Raw genomic sequence first — 23,755 nt, 5'->3', positions numbered from 1 at the left:
ATTTAGACTGTCACAAAGGCCACTGAATAGGCACAAAGAGCAGAAGAAGGAAGGACAATACACTGTATGACTCATCTAGTTCACTTGCCAGTTCACATACAAGTTTCTTTCAGTTACTGTACTTGAGAGTAGGATTTTGTTTATTGCTACTTCAGAGAAGTCTATTCCTAGAAGGGAAGTTATAAAATAAGAAAAGGAAGGACCATTGTCTAGATGGTATTGTGTTAGTTACGTATAACTTTTAAATATTCATGGCCCCACTGAAAAGTTAACGACTATGGTTTGCGTTGCTGTCGCCTTATAATTCCATTTTCCAGATACCTCAATGTTAAGGATATGTAGAAGTCTTTCTTTGAACAAATGCATTGACTCAATGGATAAATGTATAATGATGCTGTGCCAGTGTTGTAGACCCAGAAATGGGGACAATTCTCTAGCTAGGAAAGGAAAACAAAGGGGACATCTGACACATGTGACTTCATAATATTCACAATTCTTTTTTTAAAGTCTGAAAGGATTTGAAGGCACACTTCCACAAGATTATAACAAGAAATCAATGACATCATGCACGTAATAAAAATCTCATGAGGCTGCAATATCTGTGTCCTCTCAATCTGTCAGTGTAGAAGAACAAAGGCCAGCACAATGATATGCTATTTTCCATTACATTTCATCATGAAATGATGGAGACCACCAAATTTTCCAATAGAAGCCATAGGAGTCTACAGGGCAAGAAATGACATTGCTTTTCTTGATTTTCACTTTTTAAAAATCTGGATGAAATTTCAGGACAAAAACTAAAGCACTATCAAATCCATATCATTTGTCATTGTTTGTAAGAGCATCTTCGAGGAACTGCTAGCTGGCTAATGATGAATCTGTTGACTAAATGTGAGGAGAGAGAGCTCATAGGAATTCACCTGAGGATGGAGCACATGTTTTCTTTAACACAAGAGAGCAGTGAATACCCAGGTAGCCTACTTGGGTCAGCTGTAATAAATCAAACTGTGCTTTTCTACCTGGCTGAAATCCTTCATAAGAATTAATTGATTATTTGCAGCTAATAAAAGCTAGTCATTGCCAATAATTGCTAGTCATTGTCCCATAATATGTGACAGAACACGCCTAAGTAACCTGGGATATTTTTAATAGTAGATAAAAGGTCTAATACCAGGAGATTTTCAAAAGCCAGTTGAGATAGGCATTCAGATTGAATAGTGAGTTAGCTTTTAGAAACAAGTAAAAATATATTCATTAATAATTCAAAAGCAATGCAAATGAATGGTACATATTTACCAACAACACAAAGTTTTCAGGATTAGGAGAAACTCTTAAAGGACTTAATTAAGCTTGGTAATGGGTAAACACAAAAGCACACCATGCTCAGTGGGAACAAGATGGAAGTAATGTATAATGAACAGTTTGGAATCCTGCATTTAATGAGCTCTGAATTAGCCATTCCTCTTAGGAACACAGATCCTAGCTAATATCATAATAAACAGGGCAAGTAGGATGGCAGCAAAACAAAAGCAAAATACCTAGGTCAATGAGTTTTTCACAAGATTTGCACAAAGGGGATGGAGTTTATTAACTTAGAGAGCCTTGTAATAAAGTTCTCCTTGAACTGGCTTGTAGGTAAGATTGCCTTCTAATGAGCCTTCTCAGGTTCTTCTGTAACTAAAACCTTCCCATAATGGTTGGCTGCAACTCTAGTATATCACCATTAAGAAAAATGTAAAATATTCACAGCACATTGGCAAGCATAAAAACATATCAAAATATGCCCACTCTACAACCTTATAAAATCCTTACATTTTCATGCTATATTGGACTTGATGCTTATTTTTGTTAGTTTATCAGAAAGTGAGCACCATCATTGAAGCTCCTGTGAAAACCTTCCAGATCTCACTTTCTCCCTTCCTTCTCTGGTCCCTCCTTTGATTACTAAAGAAATTGTGATCAAGAGTTTCACATGCAGTAATCTCACACTGGGCTTATGCTTATACTACTGTTTATGCATCCAGATATGTTTCCCAGTTTTCAATTTTTTTTGAGTTTCCTAAACTTCACAGAAATGGTATCCCACTTGTAAATCCCTTTTAATTGTGCATTTCAGGCTCAATATCATATTTTGCACAGCATTGTATTTTATTGATCAGCTCCAATGATATTTACCCACATCATCTGCAATCTTCAGATGGGTATTTCCATTGTCCTCAGTTTATTTTCAATAATGGTGCAATGGCCATTCTTTCACGTGTCTCTTATTTTTACTAGAAACCATCCTTAGAATTAAAGAATAGTCCAATTACTCCTGAGTGTGGCCAAGTACCTTCTATAGTAACTTCACCAATGTACTTCTCCCCACCATAGGATAAGATTAACAATTGCTACATTAGCTCTCTAATTCTTGGTGGTGTCAGATTATTTTCATATACGATGGACGGTGTAAAGTTGGTTTTAATTTCTCTAAAGTCCTTCCCTTTCAGCAGAAATATTTCTTAGGAAAATAGAGAAAACATTAATTGTTATGCTAATTTTTAAATGGAGCTATTTTTAACTGTACAACTTGCAAAATTACCAGCAGAGAATTTTACTCTATATCCCCTGCCTTAAAGAGAGAGGGAATTTTATTTAAAAAAAAAAAAAAAAAAAAAGTAGTTCTGGCAGCGCTAGAGAGATGGCCAGTGATGGGTCGAGGGTTACAAAGCAAGGCCATGGGTCACATACATTGTCTCTTTCGGTTGGCAGGGGTCTTGGTAAAGGACTGTATAGCTTGGCAGAAGAGCTGAGTCTGACAAGATGGGTTTGCTACCTGCCAACAGTGCTACTCGAAAGAAAAGGTCGAGACACACATTTTCCACTGGCAGGTTGTCACATGTATCATTTGTAAACAGACGATATCTGAATATCAAAGACCTAAATTTCCCCCTGGCTGATGTGGAGTGATGGAACCCCTAACCAAAGTGCCAGTTTCCCCCGTGAAGAGACCATCTGTTGATTAGAAAAGTACTAAGCTTGTGCCTTTGTGGGAATTTTTATTTTTTCTCTGCACCATGATGCCACTAGTATTGACCCCAGCTCTTATTCTACAGCATATGACGCAAAATTTCCTGTGATAACTAATGACTGACTCACATTTCCAAATGAAAAAGTCACCATCAGGAACAGACCTCTATAGGGCACAAGTCTTTCTTCAAAATTCTTCTTCTTCATGGCTTATAGAAATCACATTTTAATTCCCAAATAGAGCTTTCATCTGAAGTGCCTAACATTTTATATCCCAATCATGTTTTACAGGAGATTCTTTTACTCTTAACAGTATGATGGATAGGTGGTCTAGACTTTTTTCTTGCATAAGTAATGGAATTGACTTGAGGCAGAGGGTCATTATTACATAATAAATCATTTACAGAGCTAGGGCAGAGCTAGGTCTCCTATCCCTACTTGGCATTTCACTCACTATAGTGGTTAGTTTGTGAAATTTTTGCTGATACGTAGTTTTAGCTAACAACTCATAACTCAGTTTAACCAAAAGGAAAAGGTTTGGGGGAAGGAGTGGATATATTTTTTTTCATGAATATCCCTTAACATCTTGGCAAGTTTTTTTTACTCTTTTGATCAGAATTCTGCCTACTGGTCTGATGATACTGTCCCCATTTGATAGCATTCCCCTTCTAAGCAGTGGTGAAGAGAAAATAACACTCCCCCCTCTCTCTCTGTGTGTGTGTGTGCCCACACACATGCATGTGCATTCATATATTTTGTGTTTGTACATATGTGTGTATGCATGTGCATGTATAGGCTGGAGGTCAACACTGGGTATCTTCCTCAACCGAAATCGACATTTTTTTTTTTTTAAGGCACTATCTCTCACTGAACTTGAAGTTTCTCAAATTGGCTGGACTAGCTTACAAGAAAGCTTCAGGGGTCCTCCTGTCCCCTACCAGCATGAGGGTTACAGGCATTAGTCACCATACCTGGCTTTGATGTGGTGCTGAGGAGGGAACTCAGGTCCTTATTCTTCCATGGCAAGCACTTTGCTGAGAAAGCCATCTCTCCAGCCTGCCTTCCACTCTAGTAGCAAACACTTTCATTATTTCCATTCCTATTAAAGACACTGATATACTTTTAGTGATGTTCCTGCACTGGCCTGAGGATAAATTCACTAGGAGACTCTGGAATGAAGCCCTTGGTACCTGATAAGCAGGATTATTTCCATATGGGAAACACCATCCCCATTCCCAATATATTAATTTTTTATTTTATTTTGTGGGTGCTGTAAACTCGGTCACATTGCTGTAGTTCCTTGACTTGTCTAGGACATCCAGATCCAAGCCTATATAGCACCTTGACCAGCATGTGTTGACCTCTGGCATTACTATTGCATGGCCTTTGTTTTCTGACCCTTAACTGCTCTTCATATTTCCTCATTGCTTTATTGTTTTTCCTCATTATGGAGTGCATACTTTTACAGCCTCCTCAGATTCTCCCGGAATCTCTAAGCAGTGTCTCGGCTTATTTTATGGAGGGGCTGCCAGAGCAATGCAAATATCCAAAATGCTTCCTGATTCACCAAAGCTAAGCTATGTAAGTGTGGTGTCAACTCACAGGCAGGTTTTAAAGGATGGAGGCAAAACCAAGATGTAAGGTGTTCAGCATTGCACAGCCTTTTCATCAAGCATCACTCTCTCTATGCCCTGTGAAACATTCACCTGTAGGACATTATTCAGTACCACCTTAAAAATAGTGAAAGAAAAAAGGGAAAAGAAAAAAAATCTTGTGATCACTCATCTATAAGTATGAAGTTAACTGAAGTGTGTGTGTGTGTGTGTGTGTGTGTGTGTGTGTGTGTGTGTGTGTGTGTGTATGTGCGTGTATGTGCGCTCGTGCCCAAGCACTAGAGAATATGTGCTGTGTGTTTGTATTTCTCTGCAAAACTTTTTAAAGTCTTTAATATGCAAATATATTCTGTATTTCCCGGAACAGGAGCTGAAATTTAGTTTCTTAAACTCTTTGGGCCCAAGAGCCTGGATTATGGAAATGTCTGATTCTCCTCCATTCTGCACTCCCCTAAACTCAGTATCACATCTGAGATCAGAGTAGCAGAGAAGCATTAAAGCCTTCATTCATCTCCTCCCATTGAAGGCTTCGTGCCTCAGCTGCCTAGAGCCTGGGCGCTCCACAGTGTAGAGAACCTCTCATGCAGTATTTTGCTCACTAGTCAGAGTAGATGCCTGGATCTGTGGGAAGACACCTCCCTCCAGCATGCCCCTCTTTTGATGAGATCAGCTGGGGTTGCTAGATGTATAGAGGGGCAAGGGCTCAGGAGAGGCCTCCCCACAGAGATTCTCACTGTGGAGTTTATTACAAAAGTTCCTAGATCAGGCCCAGGGCCTCTTTGACATTGATCATTAGCACAGTGGTGCCCAGCAGATGTCCACCCAGCCTGATTCAGCACCTCCCACAGGCCAGAGGCAAGTTCCTAGTTGAGTAGGTCCAAGAGGATCAAGGGACTAAGTCATAGCAAGAGGATATCTCACCATGAAGGAAGGAGAATCTAGGCTTTATTTCTTTTCTTAAAACTCTAATTTAGCTATACAGAAGAAACATGGTTGCTTAAGATTCTGTTTATAGCTGGTGAAGGCATACAGAGGTTTATCTTTTTCAAAAATTAAACTGAAGCTTTGTTACCAAAAAAAAAAAAAAAAAAAAAAAAAGTTTCAGAAAAGCAAGCCTGTTAGTTACTATTGAGCTTATCTAGAAAGATCCACAGAGCCTGTGAGATAAGCCACGGACCTCAACATGTTTGCCCAGTGGGAATATTTTGAATAGCTTGGCTGAGATTCTTATTTTTAAATTTCCCCAGTTGTAATTCACATGGGAGTTCCTTATCTGCCATGTACCTGTTTCTGTTCTCTCTCCCAAGCTTACATCAAGACTTTAAAAAAAAATTAAATAGATCAGGGCATAGATGTGGGAACTCCCCGCCCTCTTGAGAGAAGAAGCAGACACATTTTGTTACGGACACTCAGTGAGGTGTGATTCTGGAGCCTTCTGGGCTGAGGATCAACTCAACTGTACACTTGAGGGTCAAAGAAACAACAGCCATAGGAGCAACAAGTTCCTGAGTCCAGATTGCATGCTTAAAACAAACTGTTGCCCTTTAAGATGAATAGTAAGTCAAAATTACAAAGAGGCAGGAATCTTTTGCTACTTGACCCCGTTTGTTCCAAAATTAATCTCTACATGGACAGTTTTTTAACCTTTCAGAATATGTCTGTCTGTGTACTTGAAAGCAACTTTGAGGGATGTAGGTGTGTGTTAACGATCCTAGCACTAACCCAAATGGTCCAAGATCTGTTCTTATTCTTGGTGACAGCAGCCATTAAGCTATGCAGATGTTAACTTCTGTTTTGCATGCTAAATAATAAACTCAGGGTCTTATACATTCTAGACAGACACTCTACAACTGAGCTGTAGTACTCAGATGCTAGCCAGTTGAACTTGGGACCTTGTTGACCACCACTTTAAGGATTACACATCACACCTGAGCTCTGACTGTCAGCTGTAGTATAAACCTTGCCAATGAATTTGAACTTAGAAAACCATCCATGCTATGGAGCAAGACTTGCCTGGGGAGAATTAGGCAGAATGTGTCATGGTACCACACCCATTGAGCATGCAGTAATTGAAACACTATGCTAGTTGATACAAGTATATATTATGAATTACTAGGTAGAAAGAAACATCATGCAATACTCTTAAACAGTCATTGGTTCAGGGCACAGAGATGGAAGACCAGGTTAAGTAGCAAAGCCACAGCCACTGAGTAGTGGGGGGAAAAGTTGTGTAACAGTAGCCGGATGAGCAAAGTAACCCATGTTTCTATGGGCCCGCCTGCATCAGTGTTCATAATGTCTTTCATAAGCTTCATCTAATTGATCTTCGCTGTGCCCTGTGAGGCAGCAAGGCCCATTATCCTCAATTTTATATTTGTGGAAATAGGCTTAGAGCGGTTAATTTAACCCCCTCCCCATGATTCAGCAAAACCCATAAATGTACCTGTTTTTCCCAATTCTCAGAATGTTCCCTCCAAGGTACTAAAGCACAGCTGAACAAAATGTTTTCATTGTCAAGTATTCTATAGTTTCGTTTTGACATGTTGTTCATCGGAACTTAACCTTGCTTGAGCTGCCAAATGAATGTCAGACCTGCGAAGCCTGCCCTTTAGGATTGTCACGAGGTTCATGAGAAATGAGATATGCTACATTCCTTTAGGATTTCCGGCACTGTCTTAGCTAGCTCTCTGTGGCTGTGAAGGCTATGGATAGAAGCAGCTTGGGGAAAAGAGGGTTCATTTGCCTTATATGTCCTCATCACAGTCAACCATTGAGGGACGGCACAACAGGAACTCACACACAAGGCAGAACCTGAAGTAAAGGCCATGGAGGAAAGAACAATCTTTGTGGCTTACTTGATTTGCTTTCTTATCCTACCCAGTCCTACCCAGGACCACCTGCCCAGGAATGATAATACCCACAGTAAACTGGATCCCACATCAATTGTTAATCAAGAAAATGGTTCACAGGCTAAATCTGATTAAGACACTTTCTTAACTGAGGGCTTTTTTTTTCTTTAAACCCCAGATAACTCTATCTAGAGCCAAGTTGACAAACAAACAAACAAAAATGAGAAGAACAAACATGATCAGAATAGGAGAATGTTTTTCAAAACAGAATTTTTTTGTGTCTATTTTTTTTAAATATATATTTTCCTATATCTAACTTTTGTGGCAGAAAAATAAAGACTCGTAGATGTACTTTATTTAATGCAATAAGCATTATGAACTTGAAAGCAACACAAGTTCACACCCACTGTCTTACCTCTTTATCAGCCCCCAACTCCAGTTTTCATAATTTCTTATGTTAAAATAGATTTTTAAAAATTTAATATTGAACCTTACTTAATCCCTTATCTGATGCCATGCACAAAACATTTTAGTAATATTTACTGAGTAGAAGATGGATGGTTTCACTCTGTGGGTGGAAAAGTCAGTGGTTGTTATGGATGCCATGTATTAGATTTTCAGAAGCATCTATAGTTTTGGAACCTATGAGAAGCATCATTGCTTATTTTGAATAACTGAGTTTACCCTTTTTTATGACCCAAGAATAAAATGCAGTACTATCTTCTGAAGGTACAGTACCTATTCTGTTGGCTTTAACACTGGGGAAAATACTGACACTTTGGTGTAGTAATAACATGAAGTATTCCTGTGACCTTGGGAGTTTTAACCAATTATGAATTGAAATTCATTTCATGGTTAATTGCAGAGTGTTGAACACCATGTGAAGACTTATAATAGGGATTTATTTTACATAGCTTGTTATTTATCTAGTACCTTAAAAACAAGAAATTGCAGTTTTGCTGATTTTCTCTATGGGCGTGAGCAAAGTCCTATCAGGTTTTGCCATAGGTTTTCACTCAGAGCCTCATGGGTGCTGAAGCCCTTTTTCTGAGGGGGTGGAATGAAGAAGAGCAATGCAGTTGTTTTATCAGCTGAAGGGTGGCAGGCCAGCAGACCTTCCAGTCTGGTACAATGTGGAGGGAGATTTCTGTGAAGGGAGGTGGGGCAGTCCTCTGGACCTGTTGTTGCACAGTGTCTACTAAAGGACTGGAAAGGACAGGTTTATGTCCCTCGCAGTTTTAATTGCACCTTTGAAAATGTAATTAAGAGCAAAATTTGCATGAAAACTACCACAAGAAAATTTTATTTTAATAAATTATTACAAATATACTCTCAAAGCCTGTTTCCATGCCTGTATTGTTTTATTTATGTTTGAGTATTATTTTAATTGCTTGCAGACTATGCTTTTGGATCTGCTCATCTTATTTACTCTGGTCCTGGAGTTGCTTAACAAGAAAGAGCCAGCATGTGTGTGATAAGGAGGCCATCTACTTACTCTGACAATAGGACCCTCTATCCAAAAACGTAGGAAAATTGCAACACGTTTAACGAATTACTAACTCACTATTTTTCTAGTCCAGATTTTCTAAGACTTAATACATCTCTTCATTGGAATAAAGATTAGCTTCTTTTTACCTGGAAATACAAAACTACCATTTAGGTTGGGTCCTGACCTGTTTTGAAGCAGACACAAAGAAATACAGGAGATGTTTGAGGATTCTATCATTACTATAACATTTATAAATGTCACTGAAAAGTTTCTATACCCCGATAAGCCTCTCGCCAATAAAGCAGTCCAAATCAGACCAAATCAAACCGAATTAGAAAAAGCTCACATTATAAAACACCCCCGGACGGCCTTCCAACCACCCAGAGAGGAGAAGGGAAAGGGAGACTGGAAAAGCCACTAGTCTAGTTCTCTGGGAGAAAGTTTAAATACTCTATGGGAGTGGTCTTGAGCATCTCTCAGAGAGGGAACATCATTTGGTGGGCTTTCTGAGGTGCAGCAGGGTTTTGAGGGAGATGGGGGAAGGGGCTTGGGTGAAACCTCCACCATAACATCCCAGACTCTTTGGGTATATGGATGCCAGTGACTGGGGGGAAGCTTCTACCTTAACAGTCACCGAGCCCACTTTCCATTTACCTCTGGCCTAATGGTGTCAAGTGGAGAGGACATCATTACAATAAAGACTGACATATCTGTTTTCAACAATATAATACATAGAAAAGAGTAGTTGTCTAGGCCGTTGTCAGTGAGCAACGTGCTCCTGAATTGTAGAGAAAAAAAAAAAGAAACCCTACTAAAATAAAAGCACAGTGGAAAGGGAGGATGTTTGGAGAACATTGCTGAATTCTAAGCCACAAAAAAGAGCAAAGAGATGATGAAGTGGGGTATGGGGAGAGACACAGAGAAGTAGGGTTATGGAAAGCAAAGAAGAAAGATTAGGAAACAAGGGAAAGGAGTATATGAAGAAAATCAGACCCAATGATGAAAGAAGAGAAGAAAGAGGAAGTGAGAGCAAGAAATGAAATGAGAGAGACAGACACACACACCAGAGAAAGAGAGAGAGAATTAGGAAAGCTGATCCTCCCAGAGCACAGCAAACTATAGTTCACATCTAGCCAACTGTCTGCCTTTGTAAATGAAGTTTTTGTGGGACACAAAGAAGCTCACTGAGCTACACACTGCAGCTTCTTTCAAAATAAATTACAGAATGAAATAATTGTGGTGGTGTGGGTACAGTCTTTGTAGCTAAACTGTTTCCTGTCTGACTCTTACTCAAGGACCACCATCTAACCCTGTGCTGAGTGTGTGCTTAGAATGACCTACAGCGATTATGAGCACAGATTGCTGAACCCTGTCCTAGAGTTCCTGATTAACTCTAAGTAGATAGAACTTCTGAGTTGGGTGTGGAGCTACTAATGCCTCTCCTTTCCTTGTTGGTGGGAATTGAACCCAGGACACCTTATATGTGTGAAGCAGATGTCCTATCACCACGCGGCATCCTAGTCTCTGAAACATTCATTTCTAGCAAGGTCCCAGGTAATGCTGAGGCTGTGGGCCACACACTGCTTTAATCTTCATGTTACGTCTCAGGAATGAGGCTCTAAATAGGATTTTTGTATAGTGGGAAAGGAAAAGAAAACCTGATCTTTCCAGTCAGTAACCATAGATGTATGGGCTAACATCACTACACAAAATATGTGCTCCTAAAACTCTTATATCTGAATCTTTTTTGTCATTCCAGTTTTACTGAATTTGATTTAGTTTAGATCCATTCCTAAAGTTGTACTATTGTTGAGTTTGATTCAACCCCCAATCCAACTTCGAGATGTGTTAAAAGTTATAATGGCACTGTGTCAGTAGTGTGGACTTTATTCATTTTAAGGAAATAGCTCTCCCACTCATGGTTGGTTGGTCACTCACTAGCTTAGCCCAGTGCTGCTGTGAGACTGAGCCACTGGTGACTTGGCATTTTCAATAGTGCCCTGCTTCCTCTACTTCTAACCTGGGTTACGGTCAGATTTGCCTTTCCACAGCTTTTCTCCCACTGATGGACTTAGGCATTTTTCTGAGTGTGGAAACTTTGGGTATCTTGATATCAAGGATTTTATCTTGTCTGAGACCCTGAGATCTGAGTTTATCTGCTATTTTGCTGCGGTTTGGTTTGCATAGTCATGGCCTTCCTTTATTTGTTTCCTTAAGCCTGAGCTCTGGTTGAGGACAGGGTCATTAAATCGTCAGGCTAAACTATGCATGCAGCCTAGAAGTTTTGTGAAAGATAGGGAGCTATTTTTTTTTCCCTTTACCCTGGCATTTAGGGATATAAAAAGAAACATTATTTTAGAATCTGAACACTACAGAGACACCTTTAGAGCAAGATAAGTTCAAGTTAAAATTAGCCACTCTTTAGAACTTGTGGCTGTTTGTTGATGCACAGCTTTTAGGAGTTTCTTCCTTGAACAGATAGCTGAGATGGGTGGAAGACAGAAAAATCCATTTCCGTTTTCACAAGAAAGCAACAAGAGTTTAATCCTACTCCATTCTTATTTGTTAGCTTTAGAGAGGTTCCACATTGGTATGTAACAGAAAAGAGGTTATGGCTGTGAAATGAGGACCAGTAGCAAAATGCATGTTGCACTCCTAACACAGTACACAGGACCCAGGAAGTGCTTGGTACAGGGTACAGCAGCGTACTTCAAGCTCCTGCAGCAGCCCCTCCCTACCTTGGTGAGTGCACAGAACTTAGTTCAAAGATGAAGGCCAAGCATGTGCCGCAGGCAGCACACACCCTGTGAGACACTTGGGCTAAAGGGAACCAATTCTTCGTCTGCACGGTTCCACTATGACAGCTTAAGTATCACTTATCAAAAGTGTAGGCACAGGGTTGTCATATCTACTTTAGATACTCTGGGAACTTAAGGAAAGCCGGCAATAATTATTTTTTCTATAAAGTTGGTTCATCCTTTTTATGGCATTGAAGGCCTTTGTGAGTTTATACTCTTTCGAATTCATCTCAGACAAATTTGCAAGTTAAACTCAGCTCCAGGAAATTTGGATGCAAAGCATCCTCTTCCCACAGCACCTTTCCCCTTTCCCCTCCTCAGGTTGTAGGATGGCTTTTGTGTACTTTTGCTGGTTAACAGCACTGCCCCTCTCAATCACCCTGTTTTACTGGTAAGTGGTACAGAGTGATGGAGCCTGGTGGTCATGTCTCTACTACCATTCATTTATTTCCTCTTAGCTTTTTTTTTTTTGTAAAATTGATTGCATTATATGTGCATAGGTATTACATCTGCATGCATATGTCTGTGTACCACATGTACAGTGCCCACTGAGGCTAAAAGAGGGCAATGGGTCCCATGTAACTGGAGTTGCAAGCACTTGTGAATAGCCATGTGGGTGCTGGTAATTGCTCCCAGGTCTTCTGGAAGAACAGCTTAACCACTGAGCCATCTCTCCCGTCTCTAATGCCCCCCTTCAAATCAGTGTTTATGTATGCTTGAGATAAAGTGGGCACACACCCCTTGACAGAATTGAATGAGCAACTACTTCTGGGATCTATGTAAGAAGATGACCATTAATGGCGAGCTTGCACTGCAGCTGTGTGAAGGTCTTGCATGAAGTTCACTGTGGCAGAAGTTCAATATAGAGTGAATGGTGAGAAACACTAAGAGCCACCTTGATTGTTCCCTTGTAGCTGGTTCCCCGAGGAAGACACAGATGGGAACTGTCTGTTCATTTTAGTTTACACTTGGGCTTAGTAGAAGGAATCTTTCTTGTGTCTGCAACTGGGCATGCTTACATAGTGCCAGTGGATAGTTGGGGGGGTTTAAGTGCTCTCGAGTTTCAAAGCTTTCCAAACTACCAGTATTATTTTTGAAAACCATTGGTGTTTGTTTCTGCATTATTTCTTTATGTGTACCATAATAAATAATTAACAACTGAGTTGCTTAAAAATAATAGAAATGTATTACTTTAAAGTTCTGGAGATCAGAAGTCCAGAATAGGCTCTCACTATGCTCAAGATCAAAGTGTGAACAGGTTTTTATGTCTCTCTGTTTGTCTGTCTGTGGGAGAATTGGTTTTCTAGGCTTTTCTAAATTCTATAGGCAGTTCATTCCTATACTCTTCATCTTCAAGGTCAACAATGCAGCTTTTCCAAAATTTTTTTTTACCCTCTTGATTTTCTTCTGGCCAACTTTTCTCTGCCCCCTTCTGTTGTTTCCAGTTCTTTCTTTCATCTGGTCTGTCTGTAAGTCATTTTTTTAAATTTTTAATTTATTTTATATACCAACCACAGTTCCTCTTCCCTCTCCTCCTCCTGCTTTGCTCTCCCCCTTTGCACCCCCCTTCCCCATCCATTCCTCAGAAAGGATGAGACCTCCCATGGCATATTCAGTTGAGGCAGGACCAAGTCCCTCCCCACTGCATCAAGGTTGAGCAAGGCATCCCACCACAGGGGATGTCATTTACATCATATTTCTACACATCACCTTCTCAGCTCTTATATCAACGCACGACCATGGTGAGCTCACCATGAAGTTTGTTACTCTTTAAAATGAAAACAGACTTGCACTGATATCCCTTTCAAATAGATTCATGAGGAAATTAAGGTTTTGTTTTCCAGTTTCCAGTTTGGAATTTCCCTTACAGTTATAAAATCTGTCTCTTTTTGAAGTTCATTGTCTCCTGTCTTTTCCCACAGGAGGAATCTAGCATTTTAATATCCAGCCTAGCTGTGAAAGGACTTGCATTCTACAGCTGGCCAACTGCCGTGCCAGCCAGCACATTTTATAAAGTTGTTAAAATCAACCCGTCACCATTGCAGCTCATGGCTAATTCGGAGGGAGGGGGGAGGAGGGAAATCTGCATATTCATTTATGTCACTTTTTGTTTTTATTACTTTAAAGAGGACTAGGTTTCATTATGACATTTCTTAGCATCTGCAAATTTGGTTGCATCTGTATTCATTTGATTACAAACCTGAACTTATGTATTGTTGTGGGAAAGCTAATATACAGTTGGAAAGAAGAAAGAAATTCCGAGATTTAATTTCTTTATTTTTTTTTCTTCTATTTTTTTTTTTTTTTTGGTTTTCTAAAACAGGGTTTCTCTGTATACTCACAGAGATCTGTCTGCCTTTGGCTCCCGAGTGCTGGGATTAAAGATGTGCACCACCACCATCCAGCACATGTTCTTGAAGCTACCTTCAAGTATTATTTTAGAGGGGCTAGAGTGACTCAGTGATTAAAAACATTTGCTATTCTGCCTGTATCTCCAGCTCCTGATACCTCTTCTGACTTCTCCAGGTCCCTGCATCCATATGCACATAGCCACACATGCACGCATACTCATACACATAACTAAAAATAATAGAAGAAATCCTTTATAGAAAAGTGTTTTGTTTTGTTTTTTTTTGGAATTAACTCTAATTAGAACAGCCCATGGGACAACAAGCATTTTTAAGTCCTTTGATTCATGTTAGGACATTTAGGGAAAAAAAAAATCAAGTTAAATTAAAAAGACAAAACAAAACAAAAAACCTTCAAGCCAGTGTTATTTGCTGAGGTGGGATTAATTTTGAGGTCCCAGACAGTCTCATCCAAAAGGCAATTTTACAAAATGCAGCTGTTACTATTCTTCATTTCCTCCCCAGGAATATGGGTCATGGTGACGTCATTTTTATTTTTAAATTTCAGGTTACCTCGCACCTCGAAACCTGCCAAGTGCTGGATTCTTCCCATTCCTACAAACCCTCCTCTGTGACACAGACTCCAAATGCAAAGACACACCCTATGGGCCACGGGATCTGCTCCGTAGGAAGGGCATGGATGAGACACTGTTCAAAGACAGGTACCAGGCGTCTTAAGCATGCTGAGTATTTCTGAAAGATCCATTTTATTTCCTTACGACATAATCAGTGTATCCTCCCTAGAAATATGTGGAAGTTTATCTCCTATGTGAATGGACTCAAAGGTGAAAGAGCAAAGTGAGTGTAAGTTGAAGTCCCATCATCAACGAAAGTCTGAGCATGATCTTATTTTGTGTCAACTTAGTTACTCGAAATTTCTTTTTTAAGATGAGTGGCTGAGGCAGTTCTACTTTTCTTTCCTCAAAGATTCTTTGTCCCTCCTCCCGTGTCAGTGACACATCGTCCTAAGACTCAATCACAGGTATAAAGCAAACAGTAGGGTACTCACCTCCAAGAACACACATTTATATTACCATATGTGGTCCTTGCAGTTGTAATGAGCACCAGGAAGTGCAAATGAGAAAGCTGAAGATCTCAAAGTAATAATGCTGAAAGTATAGTAATTAAACAGTAACCTTTAAGTGGGGTTAATTTCTGTTCTGTTTTATGATGTGAGAAGCAGCTGAAGAATGAAGATAGACAACAGAGATCATTTGTAGCATTATCATTTACAACCTAAGGTTTTCTTCCTGGAAATCCAATCTTAAAGAGAAGTCCAGGAGTACCTGTCAATGGAACTGCAAACAATATTGTAATCTTGAATCAACTGTGCAATAACACTTGTTACAGATTTTTTATTTTTAATGTTCATTGAAGAAAAGATTAGAGATATTTGGTTCTCAAACTTGAGTATTAAATTCCTCGGCACATAGCACAATTTCTCCTTTAATGGCGTTGGCATGGTTTTGGCCATCCTATAACATGACTGATAAATCTTTTTAGCATAAACTGTAAACATGTCCAGAATTGTCATGAGGAACAACATGGAACATACAATTGTTGCGTTGGATTGGCAGTTCTCACTGGTTTTGTCGGTCTAGAAAGTTAATCGGGTTTGGTGCTTAGAACAACTCTATTCTCACTTGTCTGATAATTTATTCAGCAAATAATGATGATGATACAGGCCAGACACCATTTCAAGTGATGCAGAGGTAGAGAAGGCAAAACCCTTCTGTTCCTTGCATTCCAGTGCACAGAGGGAGAAGCAAAAGGTGGACAATTAAATAGTGACTAGCATTAGCTTGACAATAAGTATGCCAGCAAGAACATGTAGAAGGGAAAAAGGAGGAGTTGAGAGGTAGGAACTGACTCACAATAGCAAGAGAAGGCCTCTGCTAGGAAGTGTGCCATTTGGACTGAGATCAACGAGTGCAAAGAGGAACAATACAGATGTCAACATCTGGAAGGCAGTGTTTCAAGAGCCACAGCAAGTGATGCTGTGGTGAGAAAAGCAAGGCCATTTAGAGAAGAAAGGCAACCTGTAGGCTGGAGCACTGCAAGGGTTGTTGACAGGGTTGAGCGACATAACAATTGATCATGTCTGCTGTTTAAAATAGCAGGTCATTTATCTACTTCACTGCATATTGCTGTACATTTAGTATTTTTCTGAACTACCAATTAATTGGAGCTTAATTTAGGAAGTTATGTACAACAATAAAATTGTATTAATGATTTTTCTCAGCATGCTATTAACTTTTATGTTTTATGCAGCCACGCAATGAAATAGGCACCTGGTTACTGGGTAAACTCCTAAATTGCTTCTCTCTGGTGAAGGAAGACTCACCAGCAAAACATCATTAAAGCACCAAATAGCCTCACTCTTCTGTTTTCAGAGTGAGGAAAGAAATGACACCTTTGGTGCCATCAAAGGAGGCCCATGATGTTGCCTTTAATAGATGCTCTTCTGAAAGCTATAATCACACTGCAGTCACTGCTGCCTGGCCAGTGGCCTAGTGTTTTGATGTGATTTTGATTTTGGCACTAGTCTTCTGTTATTAAATTCATACTCCTCCAGGCATTAGCTTCACAATGAAAAGAAACCCTCCCCCCCACACACAACAATCTCAACAACAACAAAGATGCTGAACTTAGCACCAGCTGTAACAAGCTGTCAGGCAAAAGAGATGGTTGCATTTATGGTTTTCCTGCATTGTAGCACGATGGATAGCTTGACATCACAGATTTTATTCTTGTATTTCCTCCCTGTGCAGCATCTAAGAATACATCACACAGTGGGAACCCCTGACCTGTGCCATTGCTCACACAGTCAGTGAAGGGCAGAGATCACCCCCCTCGGAGCTCACAGGGTCATTATGTGGAGAAGTGATTCAGCATTCCTAGGGACCCTGGGGAGGGGAGATCTGCCTCTATAGACCCCACCACTGTTATTAATCATACGTTTCCATGACCCATGGCTTGTGAATTCATGTCCTTGATCCTATTGGAAGGCTTTCTGCAGAACTGGAAAAGAAATAGCTAATGCAATTTATTCAGGTGTGTGTTAGAAAGTATAACTGAGTTTTGAAAAGAGTCTGAAGACACTGGAAATGTAAGATAAGGACATTAGAACACACAGTGGTTCCCATTCGACTGTTGAGATGAAGTAAGATGTACAGTTCTGATGTTGTTTTCATTTCAAACTATCAGTATTTTAAGTGCAATCAGTGTTTTTTTTTTTTAAAGGTTAAAACTCATTTCTCTAAGAACAAACTGGATGCATTAGGTGTCACATAGGCCAGTTAGTCATCCAGATTGAATGCATTGACAACAATGTGCTCCAGACAGTGTAAGTTGCTGCAGATACAGAAATGAATTATGTATATTTCGTGCTCAACAAGAATTTTGAACCTAGGAGGAAAGAGGAAGAGAGACAAAATAACAGTCAAATGAACACATAATGTGGTGAATGCAATGAATATTTGTTCTCAGCTCTCACTATGCACAGAACATTAGATATAAATGGTGACTACTCACACAGCTTCTTTAAAACACTGTGCCTGAAGATTATGGATATTGCTGTTAAATGTATCATTAGAGTGGAGGTAGATTTGGGTAGGGAGATGCCAGGAGAGTTATCTCAGGAACCTTTGAGAATATATTGTCAAGCAATGTGGATGTAGCTCAGCTCTTGCCTAGCATGTGCCAAGGATCTTGGCTTGAGTCTTAATAATACACACACACACACACACACACACACACACACAGAGAGAGAGAGAGAGAGAGAGAGAGAGAGAGAGAGAGGAAGAGAGAGAGAGATGGAAACATGGGTTGTGCATTATGGACAGATAGGAAAATGGCTTTACTTTTGACTGTGATTTTTCATGAATTTCCTCACAATGTTGCCAGATGAATTTATTTTATGTCTAGGTAGACCTATCTGAATGTTGTTATTATAAAGACATTGATGCTACTTTCTCCTCTCTATTCCCCATGCTTCAACCCTCCTCTATCTCTAACACATTTCCTCATCCACTCAACATAGAACTTTAAAAACATTTTAGGTGTATACCTATTCTGATTACATATTATAAATCCAAAAATCCAAATTCTTTCCAATGAGTACTACAACCCTAGGACAGGTCAACATATTAACGAATTTATAAATCTTGATCAAAACTGGTTGACATAGAAAAGAAAGGTTTCAAAGTGCAAGCAGGGATTACACCTGAAGGGCGAGTAACCCTTGAAGACTGACGGTCAGAATGAAATCAGAGAGATAATTAAAACAATTAGAATTTTTCTGTGAATGGCTTCTTCTCATGGACCGCCATGAAGGGCTACTGCATCAAGTAACTGTGAACGACTCCATGGCTGTCTTGAGTCCTTGTCTGTAGTTAAGTCAGTGACGAATGACAGGTGGAATGAGGATCAGATGCAGGCTCGCAGCACGTTTTCCTGCCAGATGTCACTACATATGATTATGATTCTGAGGAAATGATGAAAAATACTTACAAAATTTTAACTAACCTTTAGAGTAGAAAAGGAAAGTCGGAAATCTTCTTCCCAGAATGAGCCCATATGTCTCTTTCTTAGAAGAAGTGCTTTTTATAGACAGACTTCACCACGGCATACAGACTTTACCTATCCAGGTAGTCGTTTCCTCTCACAGGGAAACATTGACATCCGGTATAAGTGCAGACATTCTATGATGATGATGTTCATATATATGTATATGACATTTCCCAAATGTAGCTATTGGTAGACATGTCTGAGAAGTCAAATCTACTCTAAGTTAACTTTTCGTTATGATGGTGTGGAAATTTTAATACAAAATATCTCTCTTATTGAACTCTGCTCTAAAGAGATCTTCATAAGTGCCACAGAAGCAAAGTCCTCCTCTCTGGCAAGCTAGAAGAAAAATCCTTAACCAACTCTGTGGCATTTGTACACACAGCTCAGACCAATGAATAGTCCATTAAATAATGCTACAGAACCCTTCCTAATGTGAGCCAGACATTCCTGGCTCATTCCCAAGAGTGAATTTTATCAAATCAGATGGCATAATGCTTTCATATACTTCCAAAGATATCCAATGTGAGATAGATTTTAGACAAGTTCATTACACCTATTCAGAGCTCCGCTCCTGAATAGGAGCTTTAAGTCTCCTAGGTTGGGTCTGGGGAGTGTAAATAAGGATGAGAAATCCATGAGTAATTACACTCAGTTGTCAGTCTCCTGCAGCCTTTCACAGCTTTGGCACAGCTGATACTTGGGACAGATAATTCATTGTTGTGCTGTCTGTTGGAGGGTGTTTAGCATCATCACAAGCCTCTGTCTACTAAGCACCAAGTGCAGCTGTGACAATTGACTATATCTCCAGTCGCTGAATTGTCAAATACCCTCTGAGGGAGGCATTCTTGGGTGAGAGTTAGTAGAGTAGTGAAACAGTGAAGGAAAAATCAGGTAATAAGGACTGAGATTAAGGTTCTGAATCTAAGGGCCATGCTCTATTAACATGGCCAATTGTAGCTCCAATTTAGTGGCCCAGTCATATTTTATTGTCATTCCCTATGCATGTCCTTGCTTTGCTCCTCCCATACATGTATCAAAACACTTATTTTTTTTCTATTTGACTTTCCCATTATGATTATACAAAACAGAAATTTAATAAATGTTGTTGAGCTAAAAATGAGCATGGTTAGTGAAGGGTGTGATCATGTATCTATGTCTGTGATGCCACCACTGGGTATTTCCTTCTCCGATGATGCTTACAGACTTGGATGCCTATGATGAGAGTTCCCACAGACACTCCATCAATTGCAAGTTAGTTCATGTCCCTCGCATGCAGAGGAAGGAAACAGTATCTGAGATCTTTTAAGAAGAAACAGAATCAAAATTTCTAGAGTTTCCTCTAATATCAGTGCACTTGGTTGGTTCACATCCCAGCAATACTGCCTCTTTGTTTAATCAGCCATCAGATCAGACAGCACAGTGGACTGCCTTAGACTCTAGAATGTAGAAGTGAATGAGACATGATGCTTTCTCCCTACTATCTAAGATGTCACCACCTAAAATGGAGAAGTTGCCGCATATAAATATGCACAAACCAATAAGGTGAAGACAAGGAAGGGTGCAGTCTTTCTCCTGACCCCTCTAATCAAGATCATTGGAAAGCTCAGAATTCCACCAATTCAGGAAGACTGGCTCCATTTTTGCACCCTTTAGTGGTTTGCTAGAGGAATAATAAAAATACCTTGTTTGACAGTTATAGTCTCTATGTGAAATAATATTGGGGAGAGATTTTTCTGGAGGATGAATTGCAAGGTACATATTATACTCCAACTCCACTTTAGCACAACACAGCTTCACTAAAGGAAGTGAGCAGGCGTGTCGCTCCCTGCTTCTAGGGGAAATCCTCCTAGAATCAGAACCTCCTCTGCTCCTTGCCTAGCATCTTCACTTTGCTAATGGCTGGGAAGAGAAGAGCTGTCCCTCTCAGAAGAAGTAGTGTCAGGGCTGTTAACTGACAGGGGAAGCTGGGTAGCCTGGCTCTGTGTGGCAGAAGTAGCTTTGCTTCCCTGAGACCATGATTTCTTAGCTGCCCACTTCCTTCTCCCTTTCCCTCTTTACTTATTATTCAGTATATTTTTCCTTGCCTCTTCACTGCTATTTTGATCTCCCTCATTCTCCTCAGATTCTTTCCGATGTCCCTGGTCCTTATGAAGGCATCTCTATGTCTCTGTCTCTGTCTCTCTCTGTGTCTCTGTCTCTGTCTCTGTCTATCTCTCTCTCTCTCTCTCTGTGTGTGTGTGTGTATTGATACCTAGTGGTTTTCCTCGCAGAGTTACAAGCTGAACTGGAAAACAAAATGTCAAGGAAAAAAGTAAACCCAACTTTCTCCAACTTTCTAACACATTTTTTTGAGAGAGAGAGAGAGAGAGAAGGAAAAGGTTCAGGTCAGTTCTTATTTTCATCTGAATGGCTTTTCCATCCAAATAGCATAAGGAATGTAAAAAGATTTAGGGGAATATAGGCATGGTCATGAATAATTCAAATGTACATTAAGAATGCAGAACTTTTGGAGCAACCACTACATTTTAAGGAGAATATTGGAAAAACACTGGGGAATAGAAACAAATGTTACCTCCTCTCACCATTTTTATAAAAAGAAGACACCAAAACAAGAACCACCACTGAACCAATGTATCCAATTATGAATTGCTAAGATCTGCTTTATATAACATGAGTCTGGCTAAAACACAATTATAAATGGAACTTCTTGCCATCTTTATATATCTTAATTATGCTTTCCATAAACAACTACACAACATTATCTACTTCCTAGAATTCTGAAAATTATTTCAATCCAGGTATTCTGTTTGTGGAATAGACAAATCTATTTTAGGTGCTTATTTTAGTTGTATCTAATTTTCAAGAGAATATAATTATTTCCATTTTGGGCACTGGGGATATGGCTCACTGGCTAAATCCCAGCTGATGTTCATGAAGCCCTAAGTCCAATCCTCACTACTGAAAAAGTGGAAAAAATATTTTTTCTTTGTGTTGCTTTGTGTCTTAGTACTAGTCATCAACACAGGAATGTATTTTTTAAAAGGATGTTTACTGGATTTGAGACAATTCAATAATACTCTCTTCCAAAGCTAGTGTGGTGATATGCCATGGGAATCTCTGGATCCAGAATGCTGTTGTCACTACATTGTCACATTTGGTGGAATTAGAAGTGTGGCTTAATGTTATCCCTTTATACCTGTTGCCTTCTATAATGACATCAATCATAGTACATTCCTGACACCTACTAGATCTTATTAAATGTTCATACTTTTCTTTTTCCTTGAATCTGGCTGTAAATACTATTCTCCTTGGAATCAAAATACCATATTTTAATTAAATTCAGCAATCTGTTTTTTTTTTTTTTGTTGTTGCAGACAAATAAGCAGGCCTGTTTTCTTCTTCAAAACACAACTCCTGTCAGCTTTTCAATAGGAAAGGAATGCTATTAATACTTTTAGTGTTTTCTTGCAAGGCTTTATTCAAGCAAATTCTTTTTACAAGATTAAAACAAAAAGGACTACTTTAAAATCTCATCAAGACTGTTATCACTGAACAAAAGTTTACCTGACAGGAAACCTTATGTGTTCATTGGTGCACTGGCTAGGTGAATCCATCCTTTAATGTCTGAGGAAATAGGTGAAACATTTGTAAGTCCTTGGAGCTCCTGAACCTTTTGCATAATTCATTGCTTTAGTTAACTGAAATTAATGTGGATAAAGTTAGAGAGTTCTTGCTTTTTCTTCCTCTAGTGACATTCTGAAAAAGTCATCCAACCCGGAGAGGGACAGCAATTTATCACTCCAGAGCACCCAAGTTCCAGAAAGAAGTCACACATCACTAGGTAAGGCAACTCTCATCTGTGAGGCTTAGAATAGACCTTTGGAACAGTCAACAAAGGGCTACTCTCTAAGAGGTTTATACTTCTGATTTTCAAATAAAGATGGAGTGCTCAGATTGCTCCTAAGGGATTGCAGGACTACCCATGACTGCCTGTGTAGGGCAGTATAATTTTGCCAACTTCTTCAGAATGATTAGAAATTAAATTCTTACTGAAGATGCTATATAGAAAGAAAAGTCTAGATGATGGCAATCGACCCCCAACACAGAATTGAGTGTGGACTTCAGCTGTAAGATGAATGGAACCAGAGTAGACAGAATTTCCAGTAACACAATTTATTGGCATGTACTTCAGAGATTTGTTTAAACTTTCCATCTAACAGGTGAAGATTATGAAGCGTGGTGAGCTCAAGTAGAAGGTCATAAAGGAAGAAGCATCTGGGCACTTATTAAGAAACTGAACAAAGTTGCTTGTGTGTTGGAATTTGATTGTTCCTTTGGAGAAAAGAAGGAGTATATTTATTTAAACACTTAAAATTTCTTAATTTTATTTACATTTAATAAATTTACAGATAAAGAATTAAATGAAAATTTAAACATTTGAATATCTGAAATTATGATGGCAAGTAACATTGCAATACAAATTGGTAAACCAAATGAAGAAGTGCAGGATTGATGTCATAGGAACATGCTGGACAGTGTTCTTAGGTGTTAATGTTATTATAAGTGGTCTGTGGATATCTGGTTGAGTAGGTTAAGGCACAGCAGAAATAAGTTCACAGTCTCACAGTACAGTAAGCTCTATTTTCTCAGTAGCTATAGATTACAGTTCTCCTCCTGGTTAGTTGTCTCATAAATAGATTGCTTGAGTCTAGAGGAATCAGATGGTAAATTCTTCAGCCCTTTAAGTACTAAAACAAAGGCCCTACTGAAATACATTACTGGTATCTTTAAATGATGAGATTTTCTTCATAGGATAGCAATACTTGTGACCAATATTAATAAAAAAATCAACATACTTGCTATCTATGGTATAGATAGGATCTATACTTCTAGTTAATTGATAGTCAATACTTAGAAACCTGTGCTGTATTATAAGTAGTTTTAGACAAAGCCACTTTGGGAACTTTTTAATTAGAAAATGTTGTAGTCTAAACTAATGGCTTCATCTCATTTATTT

The 23,755-nt window shown here is 39.2% G+C and overlaps 1 protein-coding gene across 1 annotated transcript in view; it reads left to right on the top strand.

Annotated features, from left to right (window-relative positions):
• Positions 1–23,755, top strand: part of Abca12 (ATP binding cassette subfamily A member 12) — a 158,429-nt gene that overhangs the window by 34,801 nt on the left and 99,873 nt on the right. Inside the window, exons 3-4 of the mRNA XM_051190416.1 lie at positions 14,675–14,828; positions 22,488–22,579. Of these exons, the coding sequence (XP_051046373.1) occupies positions 14,675–14,828; positions 22,488–22,579 (246 nt within the window). The remainder of the gene's footprint in view (positions 1–14,674; positions 14,829–22,487; positions 22,580–23,755) is intronic.

The sequence above is a fragment of the Phodopus roborovskii genome, unplaced genomic scaffold (genome assembly GCF_943737965.1).
Source record: "Phodopus roborovskii unplaced genomic scaffold, PHOROB, whole genome shotgun sequence".
Taxonomy (NCBI): domain Eukaryota; kingdom Metazoa; phylum Chordata; class Mammalia; order Rodentia; family Cricetidae; genus Phodopus; species Phodopus roborovskii.
Note: the sequence above shows the minus strand (reverse complement) of the source record. Positions and strands in the feature narration are given on the sequence as shown.